Source organism: Brachyhypopomus gauderio, unplaced genomic scaffold (genome assembly GCF_052324685.1).
Source record: "Brachyhypopomus gauderio isolate BG-103 unplaced genomic scaffold, BGAUD_0.2 sc101, whole genome shotgun sequence".
Lineage (NCBI taxonomy): Eukaryota > Metazoa > Chordata > Actinopteri > Gymnotiformes > Hypopomidae > Brachyhypopomus > Brachyhypopomus gauderio.
Window position 1 is genome coordinate 493,489 of NW_027506922.1, and position 19,324 is coordinate 512,812.

At 44.9% G+C, this 19,324-nt stretch overlaps 1 protein-coding gene across 1 annotated transcript; it reads left to right on the plus strand.

Annotated features, from left to right (window-relative positions):
- Positions 1 to 12,889: 12,889 nt before the first annotated feature.
- Positions 12,890 to 15,386, plus strand: LOC143497158 (uncharacterized). The gene is made up of 2 exons (XM_076992958.1): positions 12,890 to 14,552; positions 14,971 to 15,386. Exons 1-2 carry the CDS (start codon positions 12,950 to 12,952, stop codon positions 15,024 to 15,026), a joined length of 1,659 nt encoding a protein of 552 aa, XP_076849073.1. The 5' UTR covers positions 12,890 to 12,949; the 3' UTR covers positions 15,027 to 15,386.
- Positions 15,387 to 19,324: the final 3,938 nt, after the last annotated feature.

The window sequence follows — 19,324 nt, forward strand, 5'->3', positions numbered from 1 at the left end:
TGGCGCGTCGGCCAACCGCGCTGCACCTGGCGCGTCGGCCAACCGCGCTGCACCTGGCGCGTCGGCCAACCGCGCTGCACCTGGCGCGTCCGCCAGCCGTGCTGCGCCCGGTGGAGGGTTTGCACCGCCCACCGCAGCGCCTGCAGCACCAGTGGCTCCGGATCTCACTCCCCTAATCGCCCTCCTCCTGGCGCGCAGCCTGGCGCCACTGTCATGTGTGTCTGTCCCAGTGTTCGTGAGTTTGCCCATATGTGTACCAAACCCCTTCTTCCCTCTTGTTCCTCTGTGTGTGAATGTACCCGTGTGTGTATTCGTGTCTGTTCCATTGTGTTTGTCTAACGTCTTTTCCCCTGTATTCCCAGGGAGGGTGTTCTAGGCGGTCCGTAGCGGACGCTTCCCCGAGGGCAGTCACCTCCCAGACGCAGGACTGAGCGCGTCGGATCCGCCCATCGTCGTGGGTTCGGGGCACTCGGTCCTGTTGGCACCCCGGGACGGGTAGTGCCCTTGGAGGGGGCGTCTGTCACGTTGAGGACCCCGGCCCCTCCCTTTTGGGCGTGTGTCAACGTTGTCCACGTGCTTTGTCTGCGTCAGTGAACTCTGTGGTGAGGGCTATGTCGTGTGAATAATGTGTCTCACCTGTGAATCGTCTCGTAATCACGTAGGGCTAATGTGGTTTGTCTATTTAATGTGCGCTCGCGCAGTGTCCTGTGCTCGTCGTTGTCTATGTCTGCACGTTGTGCTGAATGTGTTAGTGTTTATCGTGCGCTATTGCGCAATACACGTCTTTATTAAACGTGACGTTTGCTGCCATCGAGGGATTCTGTGTCTCGTCCTTCGCGCTGCACCCACCGTCACAGTAGTTCCTATGTGGGATGTGCATCCATCTGTCACAAAAACAGTCCTAGCGCCCTTATTTCTTATTCGATTTTTATAAAATATGGCTTAAATTAAAGGTGAGAATATTGCCGATGTTGTGATATGGTGTGATATGTAAAACTTAAAAAAAAAAATTTATAAGCAGTCTGGGAATTTTTCAATTTAGGTAAAATTTTAACAAAACCCTGCATAAAGCCCTTTTCTTTCACCTGGCTAAAACTAAATATACATTAGTTTTAATTACGATCACAATTCTGATATTGAAAGTAAAATTTATGAGTTTATTTCTTTATTCCGGGCAACACGGTGGTTTGGTGGTTAGCACGTTTGCCTCTCAGCACTGGGGTCTTGGGTTTAAGTCCCTATCTGAGTGGAGTTTCCATGTTCTTCCTGTGTTTGCGTGGGTTTCCTCCGGGATCTCCGGTTTCCTCCCACAGTCCAAAAACATGGAGGTTAGGTAAATTGGCAGTCAACAAAAAATTCTCCCTGAGTGTGTGTCTGTGTCTCTATGTTCAATAAAAAAAGTAGTGTCTGTGTCTGTGTGTGTGCTTGTATGCCCAGTGGTGGATGGTGCTCTGCCACTAGAGTCTGTCCTCTCTCCCCTTCCTGCACCCCATTCAGTCCCCCAGGGGGCTGTGGCTTCCGGTAGAGAGTACGCTGTGCGCAATTGGCTGCTGCTTCTCGCTGGTGTGTGTGTGATTGATTGTCTGTGACTTGTACCTGTGTTAAATTGTAAAGCGCCTTGGGAATCTGGAAAGGCGCTATATAAATCGAACATTCATTCATTCATTTGTCAACTCTACCCGTTACAGCTGTAGTTTTTGTCACGGTGAGGCGGCCCCCTACCGGCCGCCTCCGTCCACAGCGGCTGTTGTTGTTTGGGGGGGGGGGCAGCTGTGGTCCCGTGCCATGGGGTGTGGCACGGAGGGCGTCGCTCCCGAGGGAGGCCCTGAATAGGGTAGGGCGTGTGTGTGTGTGTGTGTGTGTGTGTGTGTGCTCTTCTCTGTGCAGGTGCTTCTCCTTGGCGGTGTTCCTGGACCTTGTGGGGGTCTCCACCTGGCAGGAGCCCCCTTGTGTTGTGGGGTGACCGGAGCCCGGTCATGAAGAGCCCCTCCCTAGAGGGCTGGGGCCCCCGGATGTTTGGGGACCATGGGGCTCCGGTCTGAAAAGCTCCTGCTGGGGATGGAGATCCTCCCTCCTGCCCGGGGTGACCAGGAGGCCCTTGGGGCTGCTCCCTAGCCCGCGTCGGGGGTGCTCTGGGCCTCGGTCTCTGGCGCTCCTGGGTTGGGTGGAGGAGTTGAAGTAGCCACGCCTTGGAGAAGTAGCCTGCACACACACACATACACGAGGGACGAGAGAGGAGCCGTAGCCCCTCGTCCTCACACCTGTGGGGCTCACCGGCTGAAGGCCGGTTAGGGCGTGAGGGCCCTGTGACCGACTGGGGCATGGTTTTGTGTTGTTAACGGCCCGGTCGGTCCAGGGTCCCGCCCGGGGAGGTGAGCTGTTTAATGTTCTATGTTTTATGTTCCAGCTCCCGGACTGCAGGAGGTGTTCCTGCCTGTCCCTGCCTTCCTGCCCCTTCGTGTTTTGTGTGCAGTCTGTGTGCCACACACCCAGTGGAGGGGAGTGCGGCTTGGTGGGGGGGTCTGTCACGGTGAGGCGGCCCCCTACCGGCCGCCTCCGTCCACAGCGGCTGTTGTTGTTGTTGTTTGGTGACGTCATGTGCGTCCCTCAGGTGGGCGGAGCCCGTGATCCATCTCACCTGAGGGTCGTTTGTTTGCCTATATATGTCTTGTCTTTGTACCAGTTGACCGCTGGTCATTATATCCTTAATTTGGATCTTTTGCACGGGTTTTGGTTTGCACACTTTCTATTAAACCATCCTTTTTCCCTGAGACTTGGCGTGATCGCTTCCTTTTCAGTTGCTCACACCGCCCGTCACAGTTTTCATAAATTCTTTAAATGCAATACTATGGAGTGATTTTTGTTTCACACAAGACAAGACAACACGGGGAGCGAGGCGACGGTGAGGAGCGGCACCAGCGTCACACACAGAACATGTAACATAACAAAACGAGCGCGCATACCGATCGACACGTCCGTTCACGCAGACCCGAAGAGCTTTCTCAGGGCAGACTGCCCTGGTCCTCGCCGTGCTACACACACACACAAAACACAAAAGCACGGCGAAGCTCTTCAAACAAAACACTACGCAGACAAACACTTACCACGAGACATGACCACGAACGAAGGAGAAAGAAAAAGAGACTCGGCGGCTTCCGATGGGTGGCTGGTCATTCTGTGACGGGCAGGGGTGAGCAACAAAAAGGAAGCGATCACGCCAAGTCTCAGGGAAAAATGATGGTTTAATAGAAAGTGTGCAAACCTAAAACCCGTGCACTATCTCCAAATTAAGGATATAATGACCAGCGGTCAACTGGTACAAAGACAAGACATATATAGGCAAACATACGACCCTCAGGTGAAACGGATCACGGGCTCCGCCCACCTGAGGGACGCACATGACGTCACCAAACAACAACAACAACAGCCGCTGTGGACAGAGGCGGCCGGTAGGGGGCCGCCTCACCGTGACACCTTGTAAATCCTGTAAAGATTGTAAAGCTGCTTTGTGACAATTATTATTACAGTGACAATTAGATTTGATATATTAACCACCTCTCATGTTATTCTTGCAAATTTGTAATGGAAAGGACGCTAGACAGCACATTTGGACCAATTTATTGTCTAAAATTCCACCTTAAATGGTCCCACCATATTCCTGAAGCTGTGAATAAGAAAGCTAGAGTTGACTTCACCTCACCATTATCACATTAAATTCAAACTATAAGCAGGCATGTTTCGACATCAAGAGTTCTGGATGTATTTATCTCCATATTAACTCCATAACTCTCCCTATTAATTACAACTAACACAGTTGTTGTGTTTCCACTGTATTTAACAGCCCTGTTTCAAACTATACAGCTTGCTGTAGTTTCATTTTCTGCAATAAAATAAAGCCAAACGGCGCATGTCTTCCTCTCAGACATTTCAATACTCCGGTGGTGTCTCTCTCCGTACTGTAAAGGCCCATTCACACCCTAGGGTAATTACGGATACGGACTCTTTCGTCCGGTTCCGGAGGTCGTTTCATCCGTCAGTGGGTCCGTTGCCAGAGCGCTTACGAATCCGTAGTAACGGAGCAATAAAAACCGGAAATCGGGGCAGTAGAGAGTCAGAAGCATCGGAAGTACACCAATTCGGGAAAATCAATGAAGAAGAGTCCTGGACTTTAAAAAATGGCACTCGAGTTAGAAGAGAAACTTTGCGAGTTGGTTAGAGGCTACATTCTGCTATGGTGCGATAAACAGTGATGCAAAAACAGCTGGGAGGAGATTGCTGGTGCGCCGGTGCCGGAAATCTGGGCCTGGCCCAGAATCATTTTATGCCTCAAATCTAACTAGAAACATGGCATATTGAGTAGTTAAGCGCACAGGTGAAATGGTTCAGAGGGGCAAGTTCAGAGGACTGCTGTATGCCTGTACCGTCTTGGGCCAGGCAAAACTCAATTGTATCATACCTAAGTCGTTCCTATATGTATAAGGAACCTGATTTTGGTGTGGCACAAAATCTTTTTATGCCTCAAATCTAATTGGAAACATGGCATATTGAGTAAAGTGCATAGGTGAAATGGTTCAGAGGGGCAAGTTCAGAGGCTTGCTGTATGCCTGTAATGTCTTGGGCCAGGCAAATCTCAATTGCATCATTCATAACTAGTTCCTATATGTATGGGACACCTGATTTTGGTGTGGCCCATCATCATTTTATGCCTCAAATCTAATTGGAAACATGGCATATTGAGTAAAGTGCACAGGTGAAATGGTTCAGAGAGGCACATTGAGAGGCCTGCTGTATGCCTGTAAGGTATTGGGCCAGGCAAAACTCAAATGCATCATACATAACTAGTTCCTATATGTATGAGACACCTGACTTTGGCCTGGCCCAACATCATTTTATGCCTCAAATCTAACTGGAAACATGGCATTTGAGTAGTTAAGCGCACAGGTAAAATGGTTCACAGGGGCAAGTTCAGAGGCCTGCTGTATGCCTGTAAGGTCTTGGGCCAGGCAAAACTCAAATGCATCATACATAACTAGTTCCTCTATGTATGAGACACCTGACCTTGACCTGGCCCAACATCATTTTATGCCTCAAATCTAACTGGAAACATGGCATTTGAGTAGTTAAGCGCACAGGTGAAATGGTTCAGAGGGGCAAGTTCAGAGGCCTGATGTATGCCTGTAAGGTCTTGCGCCAGGCAAAACTCAATTGTATCATACATAAATAGTTCCTATATATATGAGAAACCTGATTTTGGCCTGGCCCAGAATCATTTTATGCCTCAAATCTAACTGGCAAAATGACATATTGACTATTTAAGCGCACAGGTGAAATGGTTCATGAGGTGGATTTCAGAGGCTTGCTGTATGCATGTAAGGCATTGGGCCAGGCAAGTAACATATGCATCATACATAACTCTTTACTATATGTAAGAGAAACCTGTTTTTGGCCTGGCCCAGCATAATTTTATGCCTCAAATCCAACTGGAAACATGACACATGGAGTGGTGCGCACAGGTCAAATGATGCAGAGCAGCAATTTAAGAGGCCTGCTGTATGCCTGTAAGGTCTTCGGTCAGGCAAAACTCTAATGCTTCATAAATAACAGGTTACTCTAATTTGAGGTATTAAATGATGTTGGATCAGGCTAAAATCAGGTTCCTCTCTTAGGGAGTGACCTGTTCTTCATGATGCATTTGTTATATCTCTGGCCCACCATCAATAAGGCCTTCAATAAGCATCTGAAACTGCCCATTTAAATCTGTTCACCTATATGCCCACTGCTCAATATGCCATGTTGTGTGCTGGTATTTCTTCTTCCAATTCATTTGTGTTTTAGAACAGCATTTCTGTGTTTTTAGTTTTAAATCTAAGAATGTTTCCTTACGTTAGAAATGCTGACAAATTCAATCATTATGTACAAATCGCGTACAATTGGAACAACTTGAAATAGAAACCATTTACAACCATTTACAATGGTTACACTCAGTGCAGCCCGCAAATAGATCAATAATAATTTAATAATTAAAAGAAAAAAAAAACTGATAGAGCAGGACTTTTTTGTTCTTGTCACGTAGGGCTACTCCCCCCTCTCCCGTATCGGTGTTGTTCCTTGCCCGGTTATCCCGCCCTGCGTGTCTGTTGCCCTGGTTTCCCTCTGTCTGCCATGCACGTGTTGTCATTGTGTTCAGTTGTGTCTAGTTTAGTCCTGTGTACTTGTATCTCTGTGTTTCGCCCGTTGTCGGTTATTTGTGGTTTGTTCGGTTTTGTGGATTATCTCTGTCATCGCTGTTCTGGTATTTTCCGTCTCCGTTGTGTTTCTCCGTTGTGAATGACTCTCCTGTTACGACTCCTGCCTGTCCTGTTGACCACTTGGGCGGCTCTCCCGTTTTGACCCTGTACAAATGACTTCGCCTATGGAATTCCCCTTATTAAATCTCGCTCTTCTCAGCGTTTGTGTCCGCCTCCTCGCTCTGCAGCGCGCTACGCGTTACAGTTCTTTGATATGAAGGAGTTCAAATTCCTTTTTGCACTTTTTTATTGAGCAAATGTTTTGTCTTTGTTGCTTATTAAGGACGTTAATGCATTTATATGCAGAAAATAGATGTATGTTGGTGCAATAAACATACAGATCTGAATTCATTTAAAATGTGTTATTATTGAGAATAATTTGTAGTGTCTTTCATATCCAATTATTTGAAGTGCGTGGTCATGTGGCCCTCCAATAATAGTGCTGAAAAATTTTTGGCCCTCTTTATCATGGAAGTTGCCCATCCCTGGTTTAATCTATCGCTTTTAAACAAAGTGCGTAGCAAACACGCATCGTGAACATACCCTTTTTGAATAAGGAACCAACTTCAGCCGCCGAATAAGGAGCTGCGAATAAGTAACCAACCAAATCTCAAACAGCGAATAAGTAACCAACTTCAGCCTTGTCAGTGGTTCCTGTTACAAAGATAAAAGCTTATATGCTAGCTATGTTGTACGGTTTTATTACAGTAGCTTTAATGTACGATTTAATTGATTTTATGCTGTTATAGTGGATGTATTGTAATGTTACATATATTTCGTTTGGTTATTCATTGAAGTATTTTACGTTTAGGTGAAATCATATAGATAGATATATACGGGTGTACTTTTCCTAAGCACAATAACAACATTCGGGAGAAGCTTTGACGCCCCCTCAGGAACTCCTTTAGAAAATGTTTACTGTGTATTGTCTCCCCACCCCCACGTAATTTACACCCTTGGTTTCTGATTATTTTCCCATTGTTAATCGGTTTCTCTTTTTGTAAATATCCATCGCACAATATAAAATGATCTAGTCTTGTAAATAGTCACCCTGCAAGATCCCTTGTCTTTTTCAAATTAGTATCTATATTTCAGAGCAAATAAAATAAATGATGGGAATAACATGTATTATTTTAAGCTTGCATGTTAAGCATGTTAATGTTGTCACCCTGAGTGCATGTAGTCTTGGTAAAGGTCGTCGTGATCTGTGGGATCGGCATTTGAGTTTTCAACCCATCTGTCATTTTCTCCAGTTGTTTGTACATTGTTATTTATCAGTGACAGACAATATGAGATCAAATATACATTTTACTAAAACGTTATGTTGGTGTTTATAGGAAGATATGCTGTAGTGCAGGCATGTCCAAAGTTCGGACCGGGCGACAATATGTGGCCTGCCAGCACAGTATAAAATGCCCTTTTACAAAAAAGCTATTTTATATTTCACCAGAAGATGGCAGTAGATCTCGTCTATACTGTAGATCTCGAACACCTTTTACAGCATTTACAGATACGCTGTAAAAATGACATGGCATTTAATAAGGAATGGCATGGAGATATATGTTGACAAACAGTTCGAATAAAGTAGATGTGTTAGATCTACATCACATGTGCATGTTTTACTTTTTATGTCATTTTAAATAAATGTGAAGTATGGAAATTTTAAAATGATTTTATTCTAATTATTTTCAGTCCAACAGAAATTTTGAAGAAGTTGTCACATTTGAGATCTTCTGAAGAGGTGAGTTATATTTTAAACATGTGACTGATACATTTCGCAGTATAATCCAGATAATTAAACAACAGTTTAAAGCACACACACAACCTTCAGGTAGCCTGTAGTCCCAATTGTACCTTTTGGATTTTGGAGCCTTGTTTGTTTTTGGGTCTTTGAACGGGCTCCCAATCTCATTATACACACACAGGCTGGATTATACATCCTTTAACACAGTATCTCCCAATCTCATTATACACACACAGGCTGGGTTATACCTCCTTTAACACAATATTAACACAGTATCTCCCAATCTCATTATACACACACAGGCTGGGTTATACATCCTTTAACACAGTATCTCCCAATCTCATTATACACACACAGGCTGGATTATACATCCTTTAACACAGTATTAACACAGTATCTCCCAATCTCATTATACACACAGGCTGGGTTATACATCCTTTAACACAGTATTAACACAGTATCTCCCAATCTCATTATACACACACAGGCTGGATTATACATCCTTTAACACAGTATCTCCCAATCTCATTATACACACACAGGCTGGGTTATACCTCCTTTAACACAATATTAACACAGTATCTCCCAATCTCATTATACACACACAGGCTGGGTTATACATCCTTTAACACAGTATCTCCCAATCTCATTATACACACACAGGCTGGATTATACATCCTTTAACACAATATTAACACAGTATCTCCCAATCTCATTATACACACACAGGCTGGGTTATACATCCTTTAACACAGTATCTCCCAATCTCATTATGCACACACAGGCTGGATTATACATCCTTTAACACAGTATTAACACAGTATCTCCCAATCTCATTATACACACAGGCTGGGTTATACATCCTTTAACACAGTATTAACACAGTATCTCCCAATCTCATTATACACACACAGGCTGGATTATACATCATTTAACACAGTATTAACACAGTATCTCCCAATCTCATTATACACACACAGGCTGGGTTATAGACCCTTCTGATCAGGACAGTAACTCTGCTATGGAGCTATAATGCAGCCAAATCATTGTAAACAAACAGAACATCAAATCAAATATATTTGTATAGCGCTTTTCACAACATATGTTGTCACAAAGCGCTTTACAGGATTTACAAGGTTAACAATACTATGGGTCCAAATCCCTAATGAGCAAGCCAAAGGCGACAGTGGCAAGGAAAAACTCCCTAGATGGTGGGGAATAGGAAGAAACCTATTCATTTTTATTCACCTATTCATTCAGTTTTCATTCCGTGTCGGAGCGACAATACTGGAATTGTAGGCTCCAACTGCAGTGTTACTCCACAAGTGAACCTCGGAGAAGAAAGATATGTGATGTGGTAAATATGTAACAGATTATTCAAAGGCCAAACTAAACAGATAAGTCTTTAGTTGAGTTTTAAACATTGAGACTGTGTCTGAGTCCCGAATAAAGGCAGGAAGATTATTCCACAGTTGTGGAGCTTTAAAAGAAAAGGCTCTTCCACCTGCTGTGATCTTTTTGATCCTAGGAACAGTTAATAAGCCTGCGTCCTGTGAACGAAGTGAACGTGCTGGATTGTAATGATCAATAAGTTCACTAAGATACTCTGGAGCTAAGCCATGCAGTGTTTTATATGTTAATAAAAGTATTTTATAGTCAATACGGAATCTAACTGGCAGCCAATGTAATGATGATAGTACAGGACTAATGTGATCAAATTTTTTTGTTTTCGTTAAAACTCGCGCTGCTGCGTTCTGAACCAGCTGGAGTTTGTTTATCGATTTACCAGAACATCCAGCTAGAAGACTATTGCAATAATCTAGGTGAGAGGATATGAAGGCATGGATTAGCTTTTCCGCATCACTATTATTTAATATATTTCTAATTTTAGCAATGTTGCGTAAGTGAAAGAATGCTACCCTAGTTATATTATTAATGTGTGAATCGAACGAGAGATCTGGGTCTATTGTGACGCCCAAGTTCTTTACCTCTGCGCTGGGAGTTATAGTAAAGGAATGTAGATTCAATGCTACATTACGTATCTTGTCTCTCGCTGCCCTAGACCCAACTATTATTAGCTCTGTTTTATCTGGATTTAGTGCTAGAAAGTTACACGCCATCCAATGTTTTATCTCTTCTACACACTTCTCGATTTTACTGTTTACACCTAAATCATCGGGTTTAGCCGATAAATATAGTTGGGTGTCGTCTGCGTAGGAGTGGAAACTGATGTCGTGCTTATGCATAATCTCGCCTAAGGGTAACATATGTAAAGTATAAATAGAAGTGGTCCTAGGACTGTCCCTTGTGGGACACCATATTTAACCTGAACAGATTTAGATGTTTTATTATTAACACTTACACATTGGAAGCGGTCAGTCAGATATGATCTAAACCAGGAGAGTGCGACTCCTTTAATACCTACCGTGTTTTCTAGTCGATCCAGCAAAATGTTGTGGTCTACAGTATCAAAAGCTGCGCTAAGATCTAACAGTATAAGGAACGAGATGAGCCCATTATCTGACGATATTAGTAAATCATTCACTACCCTAAGTAAAGCTGTTTCAGTGCTGTAGAATTTTAGAGATAAATAGGAGATTAGAAATTGGTCTATAGTTGGCTAGAATCTGTGGATCGAGATTCTGTTTTTTAATCAAGGGTCTAATTACGACGCATTTTAATTGTTTGGGCACATATCCTAGGTTAAGGGAACTGTTAATCATATTAAGTAAGGGCCCTGTAATAGTTGGGAGTAGGTCTTTGAATAGATGGGTTGGAACTGGGTCGAATATACATGATGTAGGCTTAGACGAATGAATTAGTGTTGTGAGCTCTTTTTGCGATATAGGATCGAAGCCATTTAGCTCAGTAATATTTTTGGATGCGTAGTTACTAATACCTATACTACTGGGGTTGGATTGGAGGTTAGGCTGTGATGTATTATGACTCTGTTAGTTGGATAATATCTATTTTATTACTAAAAAAGTTTAAAAATTCATCACTAGTGTGTGTAAGTGCCATATTAGAACTAGTGTCATTGATATTTCTTGTTAGTTTTGATACGGTCACGAAGAGAAATCTATGGTTATTTTTGTTGTTTTCTATTAGTGTCGAATAATATGAGGCTCTAGCTTTTATTAGGGCATGTTTATATTTGACTACGGCGTCTTTCCATGCGATTCTAATAGGGGTGACCTGCAATAGTCGCTGATTCGACTATAGTCGACTATACCCCCTAGTCGACTATGAACGTCATAGTCGAATGTACCATTCTAACTGCATGGGGATACCCAAGGATGCAGCTAAGCATTAGTTGTTACATGAAATGTCTTTGTTTTCGTTATATATAGCCTTTTGTCAAATAAAATTATCCTAATTTCTGTTAATAAATATTTTTAAATGATGTTTGCGCATTAACAATAGGCATCTTCCTTACTAAACATTCATAAATCACACCCTGCAGTTGCACAATCCAAACGAGCGGAGCTGAACACGCTACAGAATACGCAGCATCTGCCGCGAGATTATAATGGCTACTAAAAAACTTCAAAAGTATTTTGAAAAAGATAAAGATGAATCAAACAAAGTAAAGTGCAAGTTATGTCATCAACGTCTTTAATTTCGCACGACAACAACTAAGATGGCATACCATTTAAAACGCGTAAGGCGAAAAAAACAGTTCAGCCGTTTGTCGTTTCGGTCATCGTCGCGTCTCGTCGCGGTTTGTCTCGAAATAAGTAAATAAATAAAAGCTGAATAAAGCCAACCTACCGTGTTTATTCATTTATCTGAATGTTTTAGGTTTTTACTTTGAAGAGGAAAAAAGTCCTGAATGAGAACGGGATCCCGTTTAAGGTGCTCTAAATAAAAAAAATAAAAATAAACCTGATTCGACTATTAGTCGGCTAAAGGGAAAAGCTGACGAATCAGATTCGACTATGAAAATCCTTAGTTGAATACACCCCTAGATTCTAAACACTTCTAGTGAGGTGGATCTCCATTTGCGCTCCGCTGCTCGAGCTGCCTGTTTTAGAAGACGAGTGTGGTCGTCATACCATGGTGCAAGCTTTTTCCCTAATTAATTTTGTTTTAACTGGAGCTACACTGTAGAACATATTCCACAAATATTCTATTTGCAAGCAAACAACGTTATTTTCAAACGACAACAGTGACTTACAAATACAAAATGCGATAGTTGTAAATTCGTATGTGACGTTCAAGCAAATGCACAGCAACTTTCTAATACATCACACTACACGCACAAATACATACGTACAAAATATGTCCTTTGTGGATCATGTGACTTTTTGCACACTTTTAACAGGAGTGCTTTCTAAAGAGGCCAACATCATTTTTACCTTTAATCAACCTGGAAACATGGCACAATGAGTAATCGTGTGCACAGGTGAATTTTCTGTGATATGTTGGTGCTGCCCATAGATTAATTCTCTGATGCACAATAATTTAAAAGATCAAATCACACTGCTGGAACTCATAAGGAGCTTCAACAGACCAAAGCAGCTCTGCAGCACCATGAGAGAGAAAGGAAGGAAAAGAACAACTTTGAAAATAAAGTTGATGAACCCTACAAAATAAAAGTCCCTATAGACTGGCACTGAACCTAACAGAGAGAGACACGTATCACAAAATGTTTTCATTTTAGTGAAGTAAGGAAGCCTAGCACTCCTGATGTCTCCTGATGGTCTTTAGCATGAATGTCTTTAGAATTAATGTCTTTAGCATTATGCAGAGCCCAAATGGTTGTTTGTCATGATTGCAAATTCATTGTGAGAAGAAGATGAAACAATGTCTTTTTCCTCTAGGAATTAATGCTATCCACTTTCCTCAACAGGTAAACTTTACCTACATAAACACATTTATCTGTGAGGAGTATGTCAGACTGCTGAAATCAGTAAACATGGAAAAGGAGAAAATCTACAACTGCTTACAGTGTGGGAAGAGTTTTACTGAACAAAGTGATCTCCAGAAACACCAGCGCATTCACACAGGAGAGAAGCCATATCACTGCTCAGAGTGTGGGAAGAGTTTTACTAGACAGAGTCATCTCAATGTACACCAGCGCATTCACACAGGAGAGAAGCCATATCACTGCTCAGAGTGTGGGAAGAGTTTTACTACACAAGGAAATCTCCAGCAGCACCAGCATATTCACACAGGAGAGAAGCCGTATCACTGCTCAGAGTGCGGGAAGAGTTTTACTAAACAGAGTCATCTCAACGTACACCAGCGCATTCACACAGGAGAGAAACCATATTACTGCTCAGAGTGTGGGAAGAGTTTTACTAAACAGAGTCATCTCAACGTACACCAGCGCATTCACACAGGAGAGAAGCCATATCACTGCTCAGAGTGTGGGAAGAGTTTTACTACACAGGGAGGTCTTCAACTGCACCAACACATTCACACAGGAGAGAAGCCATATCACTGCTCAGAGTGTGGGAAGAGTTTTACTACACAGAGTCATCTCAACGTACACCAGCGCATTCACACAGGAGAGAAACCATATCACTGCTCAGAGTGTGGGAAGAGTTTTACTACACAGGGAGGTCTTCAACTGCACCAACACATTCACACAGGAGAGAAGCCATATCACTGCTCAGAGTGTGGGAAGAGTTTTACTACACAGAGTCATCTCAACGTACACCAGCGCATTCACACAGGAGAGAAACCATATCACTGCTCAGAGTGTGGGAAGAGTTTTACTAGACAGAGTCATCTCAACGAACACCAGCGCATTCACACAGGAGAGAAGCCATATCACTGCTCAGAGTGTGGGAAGAGTTTTACTACACAGAGAAGTCTTCAGCAACACCAGCGCATTCACACAGGAGAGAAACCATATCACTGCTCAGAGTGTGGGAAGAGTTTTACTACACAGGGAAGTCTTCAACTGCACCAGCGCATTCACACAGGAGAGAAGCCATATCACTGCTCAGAGTGTGGGAAGAGTTTTACTGCACAGGGAAGTCTTCAACTGCACCAGCGCATTCACACAGGAGAGAAGCCATATCACTGCTTAGAGTGTGGGAAGAGTTTTACTATACAGAGTTATCTCAAAGAACACCAGCGCATTCACACAGGAGAGAAGCCATATCACTGCTCAGAGTGTGGGAAGAGTTTTACTATACAGAGTCATCTCAACGTACACCAGCGCATTCACACAGGAGAGAAGCCGTATCACTGCTCAGAGTGTGGGAAGAGTTTTACTCAACAGAATAGTCTCAAAACACACCAGCGCATTCACACAGGAGAGAAGCCATATCAGTGCTCAGAGTGTGGGAAGAGTTTTACTACACAAGGAAATCTCCAGCAGCACCAGCGCATTCACACAGGAGAGAAGCCATATCACTGCTCAGAGTGTGGGAAGAGTTTTACTCAACAGTGTAATCTTCAACTGCACCAGCACATTCACATCGGAGAGAAGCCATATCACTGCTCAGAGTGTGGGAAGAGTTTTACTCAGCGGAGTCATCTCCAGCAACATCAACACATTCACACAGGTAAACAGTAGTGGGAGACTGTGGGCACAGACGTTTGAACATTTTCTCATCAGTCATGAATGATTTTAGTATCTTTATGTTTTCACTCTCCATGGCTAGGAGGCTAACTGGCATCAGTGTCCCTGCTTGGTTATGAATGTGATGAGTTTGTTAGTGTAAATGTGGATCGGGACGAAGTGTCGGATAACAATACAGAGGTGTATACACAAAAACCACATATACAAATATGCTCCGTACCCCCCAAAAAATGTTTTGGTACCTCTGGGGGATTCTAGGGGTGCCACCAGTATGGCGTTATTTCACTGCCAATAGTCGATAGCACATTTTTTAAGTGCGAGAGCGTGATTCACGCAGCTCTCGCGGATTTTCTTTTTTTCTCACGCAAAATATAAATGTGCACTCTCATATTTACTCTTAGGTTTGCTGGTACTGCCATCCGGCCCTCGTTTCAGCGCAGTGTGGGGAGGAGGGTGAACCCAGGGGTTAGTGCTGGTGTTCCTGAAGTCTCCATACCCGCCTGTATCACCCAGGTCTCCACGCCCCCTGCTGACGTCGTTCCGTTGGCCACACCCCCTGCTGACGTCGTTCCGGTGGCCACGCTCGCTGATGACGTCGTTCCGGTGGCCACGCCCTCTGATGATGTCGTTCCGGTGGCCACGCCCTCTGATGACAACGTTCCGGCGGCCATGGGGCCCAATCACGCTGTTGGCCGCGTCCCCGGACGACTCCTGCCCGTTGGCCGCGTCCCCGGACGACTCCTGCCCGTTGGCCGCGTCCCCGGCTCCTGATGTCGCCTGCCCGGCTGCCTCGGCCCCCGACGACGTCCGCCCGGCTGCCTCGGCCCCCGACGACGTCCGCCCGGCTGCCTCGGCCCCCGACGACGTCTCCTCTGCCGCCTCGGCCCCCGACGACGTCTCCTCTGCCGCCTCGGCCCCTGACGACGTCTCCTCTGACGCCTCGGCCCCCGAGTTCTCCAGGGCCGACTGGGCGCCTCTGCCTCCTGTTCCCGCTGCCCGCCGGCGGACCCCGCCTGTTCCCGCTGCCCGCCGGCGGACCCCGCCTGTTCCCGCTGCCAGTCTCTGCAAGTCCCCGTGCACCGTCGGCCTGTCCTGCTGGTCCCCGCAGGCCCCAGTCCGACTCCTAGCCCGCAGGCTCCCAGGAACGCTTGTCTGACTGCGCAGGTCCCCACAGTGACTGCTTTGCCTGCCTGTGGGCCTGGGACTGAGTCTGTGCCATCCTGTTTATGTGCCGGCCCTTCTGTTGATCCTGTTTTGCCCTTACCTGTGTTCCCTTTGTTGCCCTGTCCTGTGCCTGGTTTCCTGTTGGTCCCTGTCCCTGTGTGTGTGTCTGTTCGCGTCCACGTGTCCGTCCCTGTGTCTGTTTCTTGTGGTTTCCTCCAGGTCCCTGTACCCGTCTCGGTTCCCCAGATCGTCACCCACTTCGTCCCCGTCCCGATCTCCGTTGTCGTCCGCCTGTTGTCTTCTGAAGCCCGGTCTTCCCTTGTTTCCAATCCTGTGCCCTTGGTCCCACCTCCCGTGTCGACTCCCTGCCCTGTCCCGTCTGGTCCCGTTCCCGTGTTGCCTCCCGTCCCTTGTCCCTGTCCTCCCTTACGTCCGGTCGGTGGCCCGTTGCGTCTGTCCTGCCCCAGGCCTGTCGTCCCTGTCCCGGTTTCACCCGCTGGTCCCAGTGTACGTCATTTTGTCCCTGTCCCCGGTGTCCGTTCCTCCCTCCCTGTTTGGCGTGCCCCGGTGTTGCACACCCTGAGGGGGGGTTCTGTTACGTCCAGTTCCGCCCTCCTCCCTGGTCCCGCCTAGTTTCCCTGTTTCTGTGCTTTCCCTCATGTCTGCCCCGCCCCCGTCTTGAGTGCCCACACCTGAATCTCGTTTCACTCCCCTGTTCAGAGTATATCATCCCATCTGTTTCAGTCCTCCGTGTCGGTCATTGTGTTTCGTGAGTACTCTGTGGTCTGGTTCCATCTTTCCCCCTTTTCCTGACTTGGTTCTCCTTTCTACTAATGTTCTAGTTGTGCTCCGTGTCTGTTTCTGGCCTCCTGTTCAGTCTCCCTGTGTTTGGTAGTTCCCTTCTGTGGTTTTGTTTCATCTGCCAGTGTTTGCTTCTGTGTTTAGTTAGTCCTTTAGCTTTGTCTTTCTTGTCATGTTCACCGTTTATTGATAGATGCTGTCTGTTTGACTTTACAGTTGTTTTGTATTTGTACCATGAGCGTTTGTAGCTACTTGTTTGTTTGGTACTCCATGGTTTCTAGTTCTGTCGTATGGTATGTGTGTGTCTTCGTAGTTTATCATGATTAGTTCTGTCTCTTAGTGGTTTTGTCGTCATCTGGTTGGTTGTGTGTGTTACGTGGTGTTCTGTTGCGTACATTCTCCTGTGCTTTGTAGTTCTCGTCAGTGTAGTCTGTCTCTTGTTTTGTTTAATAAACTCCTAAGAACTTGCATTTGCGTCACACCTAACCCCTTGATTCGTTACATTAGAAAGCTGATATTTTTTAGCATAGTTGTGTGATAGTTGGACAGGTGATTGTAAGTGTTGATGATACATAAGCCTGAATTGCCTCTCGCAAGTATCAGTTTACACAGAAATGTCCGTGTACTACAGTAAAATAAATATTTGCTTAATTGTTTAATGCATAACTATTTTCACTGTGTTGTGATTTTACAGATCATTTCCAGGTTATTTTAGAAAGTCTTTACCTATAAGGGGCAAGAAAAGATTCGCCCCCTATAAGGTGGTCAGTACCAGTGTCAAGACTGTCTCTATGTAGTTCTACCTTATTAATAAAAATGTGGAAAGAACACCTAAACCAACAGAGGAACTGACACTTCTCCTAGCGGGTATGGGGAGATGCACAGTCAAGCTACCAGAAAGTGCTGATTATTCTGAGGTAAATGATTATTATTATTATTATTAATAATAATAATAATAATAATAATAATTTTATCCATGCCGCTTTCATTTTTTATTTAATCTAGTGCATATTCTCCATTAGTTCCTTTTCATTACAGCCATGTGTCAAGAGAGGAATGAAATGCAGTTTCTTCAGAACACAGTGCTCCATTTTACATTAAACCATAGTTTATCACTGCTAGTTTACAATGTTAATATTTACAATATATACTTAAAATAAACTGGTTTTGGAGAGCCTCTGTAGGGTGTTTCCCCTACCCCCAGCACACCTAACTCAATAAAAACACCTTCATGACTCGCAGTGAGGAACCAGTGAGATCTGTGAGTGGAGGGGGTAAGAACACAATGTACATAGATCCTCTCCAGGAGGAACTACACACATTGCCTCTTCCTGTGGAAGCACGGGAATTCCAGAAGATGCCAAAGGCTACCTGCCAACCTGTAGGATGTCTATGTAGGATGTCTACCTGTCAACCCTGTAGGATGTCTATGTAGGATGTCTACCTGCCAACCCTGTAGGATGTCTATGTAGGATGTCTACCTGTCAAGCCTGTAGGATGTCTATGTAGGATGTCTACCTGTCAACCTGTAGGATGTCTATGTAGGATGTCTACCTGCCAACCCTGAAGGATGTCTATGTAGGATGTCTATGTAGGATGTCAACCTGTAGGATGTCTATGTAGGATGTCTATGTAGGATGTCTACCTGCCAACCCTGTAGGATGTCTATGTAGGATGTCTACCTGTCAACCCTGTAGGATGTCTATGTAGGATGTCTACCTGTCAAGCCTGTAGGATGTCTATGTAGGATGTCTACCTGTCAACCCTGTAGGATGTCTATGTAGGATGTCTATGTAGGATGTCTACCTGCCAACCCTGTAGGATGTCTATGTAGGATGTCTATGTAGGATGTCTACCTGTCAAGCCTGTAGGATGTCTATGTAGGATGTCTATGTAGGATGTCTACCTGCCAACCCTGTAGGATGTCTATGTAGGATGTCTACCTGCCAACCCTGTAGGATGTCTATGTAGGATGTCTATGTAGGATGTCTACCTGCCAACCCTGTAGGATGTCTATGTAGGATGTCTACCTGCCAACCCTGTAGGATGTCTATGTAGGATGTCTACCTGTCAACCTGTAGGATGTCTATGTAGGATGTCTACCTGTCAACCCTGTAGGATGTCTATGTAGGATGTCTACCTGTCAAGCCTGTAGGATGTCTATGTAGGATGTCTACCTGTCAACCCTGTAGGATGTCTATGTAGGATGTCTATGTAGGATGTCTACCTGCCAACCCTGTAGGATGTCTATGTAGGATGTCTACCTGTCAAGCCTGTAGGATGTCTATGTAGGATGTCTATGTAGAATGTCTACCTGCCAACCCTGTAGGATGTCTATGTAGGATGTCTACCTGTCAAGCCTGTAGGATGTCTATGTAGGATGTCTATGTAGGATGTCTACCTGCCAACCCTGTAGGATGTCTATGTAGGATGTCTATGTAGGATGTCTACCTGTCAAGCCTGTAAGATGTCTATGTAGGTGTTTCCCCTACCCCCAGCACACCTAACTCAATAACAACACCTTCATGACTCGCAGTGAGGAACCAGTGAGATCTGTGAGTGGAGGGGGTAAGAACACAATGTACATAGTTCCTCTCCAGGAGGAACTACACACATGGCCTCTTCCTGTTGAAGCACAGGAATTCCAGAAGATGCCAAAGGCTACCTGTCAACCCTGTAGGATGTCTATGTAGGATGTCTACCTGTCAACCCTGTAGGATGTCTATGTAGGATGTCTACCTGCCAACCTGTAGGATGTCTATGTAGGATGTCTACCTGTCAACCCTGTAG